Consider the following 7,105-nt stretch of genomic DNA (forward strand, 5'->3'; position numbering starts at 1 on the left):
TCATTCATCAAGGCTCGGACACCTGCACCCGCCTGGCGCGGATGTTCCCATGGCTCTCCAGCCACACTGCAAATAAGGTATCCGCCAGCGACTCTTCTTGACTCTGCACCAGTTGGCACCCTTCCGGGGTCCTCCAGCGCGGCGGTCATTAGAGTAGTTTTCTCTACAATTTCTCTCTCAGGGCGACTTTCTGGCTTTTCTCTCCTCTCTACTGACTCCTCCCGGTCTCACCTGGTACTTCGGACTAAGCTACATAATCTTAATAACATCGGTATGTCGGGCGCGACGAACGAGAAGTCGGGCCCTGCCAGCAACCTCACGGCGAGGACCCCGGGAAACCGGGTCGGTCTCCGAAGTGCTTCCGAGCTGTGGGCGGGATTCTTAACTGGCGCCGTCCGCGACACCGCGTCCGCAAAGACATATCTTATCAAGAAGAATTATATCCTAGAGACAGAAAGAATCACCCTCGGAAAGTTAGCGGATGCCTTAATGGCCACCACAAAAGAGACTGCGGGAAAAACCTGGAAGGAATCCGTGCAAGCAGTAGCCTTTCTCCTACGAGACGAGGAAGTATCAGGAGTGACCGACTACTTATGCACTGCTGTAGAACAACGGATCGAGAGCCTGGAGCAAGCGACACTCACGAAGATCGATGCGCTCGTAACAAAGGTAACATCACAAACAGTTGCTTCTACTGATTCTGCAGGAACGGCTACCTACCGTAATGCACTCCTGCGACCTGGAACCAACTACGTCACACCAACGGTAACACCAGTGATAGCGCGGGCCACGGCACAAGCCAAGATACGAGCACGACAGATCCTTATCGATATCGCTGACCCAGTGGCACGAACTGACATCCTTAAGCTCGCTGACAAGGTCTTATTCGATAAGGCAAACAACATCATCCGCGAATTCTGGCCTGACAAGCAAGGGCTGTGTGATATCACGGCCGCCTCAAAGCTATCTACGGGCGGTATCCTATATGAGGTGCGTACACGGGAAGGAGCTGATTTCTTACGACAGAACTCGGACACCTTCGAGGAGCAGTACCACCCGACAGCGGTGGTGAAGGATCGACAACCATGCGCTGTCCTCACCGAATTCGTGCCAATCCAGTTTGACCCTGACCGCTCCGAAGACCTACGAGAAATTGAAGAAGTCAACGAGTACTAGCCGGAATCCATCGTACGCGCCCGATGGATACGGCCCATCCACCGCCGCAACCCCAATCAACGTGTTGCGCATGCCATCCTGTACTTCCGAAAACCGCAGACGGCCAACACTGCAATCACGAAAGGTGTTGTCATTTGCCAAAAGCGTCTCCACGCCCGCAGAGAAGCCGCCGAACCCATACGATGCGCCAAATGCCAGACCTATGGCCACATCGCGCGGGATTGCCAATCCCGAGATGACACCTGCGGGACGTGTGGGAAGAATCATCGCACAGTTGAATGCACCTCCCGAGCAGTATACTGTACTAACTGCCACTCTACTAACCACGCTAGCTGGAATCGTGACTGCCCGGTATTCCGACGGGAATGCGAACGACTTGACACCCGGCGCCCGGAGAATGCGCTCCCATATTTTGTTACTGATGAACCTTGGACCCAGGCTATGAGTACCCCTCCCGCCTCCGATCCACACCCCACCGTCCGCCGGACGGTGCCACTGGAGTCGCTGATACGGCAGCAACAACGACGTCGCGACCACTCGCCCTCCTCGCAACGCCCTGCACCTACCCGATCTCAAACGCCGGTCATCAGCACCCCGGACTCTTCACAACAACCAGCCAATGGCGGCCTACCTGCCCGCAGCCATAGCCGACAGTCGACACTCGATAGGTACGTATTCAATGGTACGATCCGTCATGACTAGCGACCCCACCCGAAATGTTGGACGGTTACGCATATGGCAAGAGAACCTCAACAAATCTGTTACTGCCACATTTGACCTCCTCAACCGTGATCGACTCCACCACGACTGGGACCTCCTACTTATTCAGGAGCCTTATATTGATATGTTCAAGAACACTAAAGCCACCAGTGGCTGGAGGGTAATATATCCTACTAACCATCTTAATAACACAGCTCCATCTAGATCTGTTATTCTCGTCAACACCCGACTCAGCACTAACAACTGGCGACAGCTCGACTTCCCGCACCCGGACGTCACAGTACTCCATGTCACGGGAAGAGCAGCTGACCATATGCAACATCTACAACTCGGACAAGACCGATGACACGCTGACTGCTCTACGACAATTCTGTGATCGTGACTTACCATGCGCCCGAACTGGAGAGGACCACGGACTGATGTGGGCCGGTGACTTCAACCGCAAGCATCCCGTATGGGAGCTGCCAGCCAATGCCCAATGCTTCACAAACGCGAACATCAAGCATGCTCAAGTCCTTCTCGATCATGCTGCTGACCTCAACCTCTACATGGCCCTCCCGGCTGGGATAGCAACCCTTGAACACAAGAGTTCGAAGGCTGAGTATCGACCTGACAATGTCTTTCTATCTCACCTTTTACAGGAGCAGGTAATTCAGTGCAAGGTGGACCGGGCAAAGACCCCGCTGGGGGCTGATCATTACCCCATACTGACGATTCTAGATCTTGGGGTGCCTATCGTGAGCCCGCCCGAAACGCGGAACTTCCGCAATGTGGACTGGCAGAAATTCCGGGCAGAGCTCAAGACCCATCTGCCGGCCATCGGCGAACTGACTTGTCTGTCTACTAAAGACGAGTTTACCGCCCACGCCGAAGGACTGCACGCAGCGCTAGCAACCATCATCAGCAATCACGTACCGCTGCTCAAGCCGAGCAAGTACATGAAGCGCTGGTGGACGAAGGATCTCACAGCGAAACGCAAAGCACTCCGAAAGGCAAGCAACAAAGCTCACAAGTATCGCCATGTGAAGGACCACCTGAGCCACAACGCACGACGCCTTGCTGAACGGGAATTCCATGACGCTATCCAGCACCAGAGGACCCACCACTGGCACACGTTCCTCGGCGAGGCCGAAGGGAACGACGTGTGGACTGCTGGTAAGTTCATATCGGGACCGACTGGGGATGGCGGCAGGACACGTATACCAACCCTGAAGATCAAGGATCCAAATGGTAGGGTGATCGGAGAAGCCTCTACTAATGACGACAGATGTGAACAACTCGCCAATGCATTCTTTCCCAAACCTCCCTCAACCTCCGCAGTCAACCCAGACGAGACTGACAACTACCCACCGCCGGTATCCAAATTTCGCCCCATCACTCGGGCACGAATTCGCCGGGCTATACTTGCCCTCTCACCGCACAAGGCCCCAGGACCTGATGGCGTCAAGAACATTGTGTTGAAGAAGTGCATTGACATCCTCACTGACCATTTCTACTTCCTCTTTAGGGCAGTCTTTGACCTCGAAACATACTATGAACCGTGGCTAGAATGGTATACTGTCGTGCTACGGAAACCGGGACGTTCCGACTACAGCATACCTAAATCCTATCGACCCATCGCTCTCTATGCCACAGTGGGTAAGCTGCTGACAAAGGTAATCACTGAAGACATCACGTACATCAGTGAAAAACATACTGCCTTACCGAAGAAGCATTTTGGCGGCCGCCCGGGACGAATGACTTCTGACTCCATCCTGTTGGTTGCTCAACGTATCAAAGATGCCTGGTGAAACAAGAAGGTAGTCTCTATCCTCTTCCTTGACATTGAAGGGGCATTCCCAAATGTGGTCACCGAACGCCTACTCCACGACATGCGAATGCGCGGAATCCCAAAAATATGTCTGATTTGTCGACCGAATGCTCCAGAATCGCCGCACCAAGCTCAAGTTCGATGACTATGAATCATTCTGGATCCATATCATCAATGGGATTGGACAAGGCGATCCTCTGTCCATGATTATCTTTCAGTTCTATAACTCTGATCTTCTTGATATCCCACAAGGCAGGAACGAGGATGCGGTGGCATTTGCTAATGATGCAGCATTCATTGCAACTGGCAAGAACTTCAAGGCAACGACTGCAACATTAAAATCTATGATGGAACGTCCCGGTGGTGGATTCGAATGGGCAAAGAAGCACCACTCCAAGTTTGAGGTAAACAAATTCGGTCTCATTCATTTCTCCAGGTCCCGTACACGTGAAACCAACTGTACCGCCACCCGCAAGACCAAGCCAATCCCCAGACCAAACCTGGAACTTAACGGTACCATAATCAAACCTCACGTTACTCACAAGTTTCTAGGTGTCATCCTTGACCAGGAACTGCGATGGAAGGGCCATGAAGATTATGTGGTGAACAAGCTCGCACAGTGGACATACCAACTCCGCCGCCTAAGCAAGACTACCTACGGCCTACCACCAAAGGCAGCCCATCAACTGTACACATCAGTGGGCCTACCCATGACAACGTACGCCGCGGAAGCCTGGTATACGCCGGTCCACGCAAAGCCGGGGCGCAAACGAAGCTCAGGCTCCATTGCAGTCACTCGACGATTAGCGACAATCCAACGATCTGCTGCCACGTGCATCACGGGAGCACTACGGAGTACAGCTACTGACACCCTAGATGCACATGCAAACCTCTGGCCGATTCACCACCGCCTGAACCTTGTCTGTCATCGGGCTGTGCTTCGCCTTGCCACACTGCCAGACACTCACCCACTCCACCCAATCGTCCAACGCACCGCCCGGCGGTATGTCAAGCACCACCGGTCGGCGCTCCATGAGCTTTTTCACCACTTCAAGATTTGCCCGGGCGACATTGAGACAATCGACTCTGTTGGCCCCGAACCCAACTGGGAGGCCCCGTTCGTGACACATATCGCATCCAGCAAGGACAAGGCCTTACAGGAAGAAGTTGACATGGCAAATGACCCAATACGTGTCTACTCTGATGGATCAGGATACAAGGGCAAAGTAGGTGCATCTGCAGTATTACTGAAACCAGATAGACCACCGCAAACGCTTCGCTATCAATTGGGCTCTCTTCGCAAGCAAATCGTCTATGGTGGTGAAGGTATTGGAGTGCTACTGGGCCTCAACCTCCTTCAGCGTGAACCCTCTCTTAGAGGACCAATACAGATAAGCCTCGACAACACAGCCGTCATCCAAGCTTTACCTTCTCACCAGCGCAAGCCCGGACTTCACATCCTCAAGCTTGTTCGGCAGGCAGCCAACCAACTCTTACGCAAGCACCCGAACGTGCAGCTCACAATCCGTTGGTCCCCAGGACACGAGAAGATCCCTGGCAATGAGCTCGCAGACAAAGAAGCTAAGCTCGCAGCAGAGGGCAAAGTCAGTGCTGACAAACTCTTACCGCAGGTGCTCCGCAACACCAAGCTTCCACATAGTGTCTCTGCCCTCAAGCAAGCCTACCGAGAGCAAACCAAGCGAACTTGGCATATCGAATGGACGAAATCACCGCGATATGCGAAGACGGCGGCGATCGATAGCAAGCTACCCTCGGCCTCGTTCCTCGACCTCGCCGAAGGCCTCACACGCCCGCAAACATCCATCATCATGCAGCTACGTACCGGACACATCCCACTCAACCGGTACCTCCACCGCATCGGCAAGCTCGCATCCCCAGACTGCCCTAACTGTCCCGGACTCCCAGAAGACATTCGTCACTACCTCTTCCAATGTCCGGCATATGTGACAGCACGTCACGCCTTAAGGAAGAGACTCCGATGTGCGGCGACCGATCTCTCTGCGCTACTCACTCGTCATGTCAGGCCACTGCTGACCTATGTCCATCAGACCAAACGGTTCGCGGATAGCTACGGTGAGACCTTGAAGACCACATGAGCCTCGATGATCACTCGATTTGCAGACCCGGATACGACAAGCTCTAACATATCACAACAATAATTGCTTACTACCCCCATCCTAATCTTTCAAGACTACATCTATATTCGGGATGCTCGAAGAGGAGGAACCACGCCATCTCCAGGTTTCACCTTCTTTGGGGGCGACGAGAGCCTACAGGCTTTGATGGAAGAGCTCAGTAGCTTTTTCCCCTGCGGGGGTTTTTTAACGCGCTGGGCGAGGACTCCATCACTGTCCTCTTTTTTCACTTGCTTGAATCATCACCATTCTCCGCCACCACTGTTTATTTTCAAACCATGGTCACCCGCGTTCTCCGTACCTCAGACGAGGGGTAGCTTCGCTTTGTTTAAGTCTCATTTTCTGCGTCATCCAGCAAGGATCGTTTATCAATGTACTGCAAGGTCCAACATACGGGCATCGCCCTCGGGACCCTAAATGGATTTTAAAAAAACAAAAGAAAAAAAAGGTATCCGCCACTGACAAGATGTCGGACGGCATGGAGGTGTGCAAATGCATGCGCAATATCCAAGCTTGGTGCGTATTTTGTGGAATGAATACTCCGCAGGCGAATGACAAGGTTGTACGACTCAAACGACTCTGTAGCAAACAGGGTGGCAGGGCCAAAACGTCGGATGTGATCCAGGATATGAACAAAAAGGTGAAACTTTGGTTTATTAAACCATTGTGTCGTCCACAGGGCTGTAGCTGCCAAGAAGTCGTCAATGGCATGTTTCACTCGTTCCTGTAAATATTAAGACCATGATTAGACAGTGACGAGAATATAGCACTCGCATTACTCACTTCATAGATATCCATGTGTTCGATGCTCGGTTGGAATAAGAGCGGAGCCAGCCGGCATAATGCTAACCAGCCCTTATAGTGGGTCTCTAGGATCAATCCATGCAAGACGGATGGTCCAACTTGAAGGATCAGTCGGAAGTCCCGGCCTACGAGGGAGCCAGCATACTGCACTAGCGTGTGTCCCCTAAGGCGAGACGTCCCGAGGCCTGCAGTATCTATGCTCGAAAGGCGGGTTTTGAGTTCCTCCTTGCCTTTGGAATTCTGACGTGAAACAGCGTCGCGCCACCAGTACTTGACTACTCCAAGGAGGACAACGTGCAAGATTTCCACCGGTGAGTCCTGATTTGCATCAAAATCTGACCTTTTGTCAATGACACTGTTGCACCAGAATGAACTGGCCACGCTACCTGGGATATCCAGACAAGGGTTAAACAGGTTTGTGGGTAGTTGCGCTCGAAAC

The 7,105-nt window shown here is 52.8% G+C and overlaps 2 protein-coding genes across 2 annotated transcripts; both read left to right on the forward strand.

Annotated features, from left to right (window-relative positions):
- Positions 1-273: 273 nt before the first annotated feature.
- GLOTRDRAFT_127318 (uncharacterized protein) lies at positions 274-1,176 on the forward strand (the record flags this gene model as incomplete). Its single annotated transcript, XM_007865926.1, has 2 exons — positions 274-990; positions 1,027-1,176. The coding sequence occupies 2 exons, from the start codon at positions 274-276 to the stop codon at positions 1,174-1,176; spliced, it is 867 nt and encodes a 288-aa protein (XP_007864117.1).
- Positions 1,177-5,220: 4,044 nt separating this feature from the next.
- On the forward strand, positions 5,221-5,517 carry GLOTRDRAFT_20216 (uncharacterized protein; the record flags this gene model as incomplete). Its single annotated transcript, XM_007865679.1, has 1 exon — positions 5,221-5,517. A coding segment is annotated over one exon (297 nt), but the record flags the coding sequence as incomplete, so codon positions are not given.
- Positions 5,518-7,105: the final 1,588 nt, after the last annotated feature.

This window comes from Gloeophyllum trabeum (genome assembly GCF_000344685.1).
Source record: "Gloeophyllum trabeum ATCC 11539 unplaced genomic scaffold GLOTRscaffold_00004, whole genome shotgun sequence".
In the NCBI taxonomy this organism is placed as follows: domain Eukaryota; kingdom Fungi; phylum Basidiomycota; class Agaricomycetes; order Gloeophyllales; family Gloeophyllaceae; genus Gloeophyllum; species Gloeophyllum trabeum.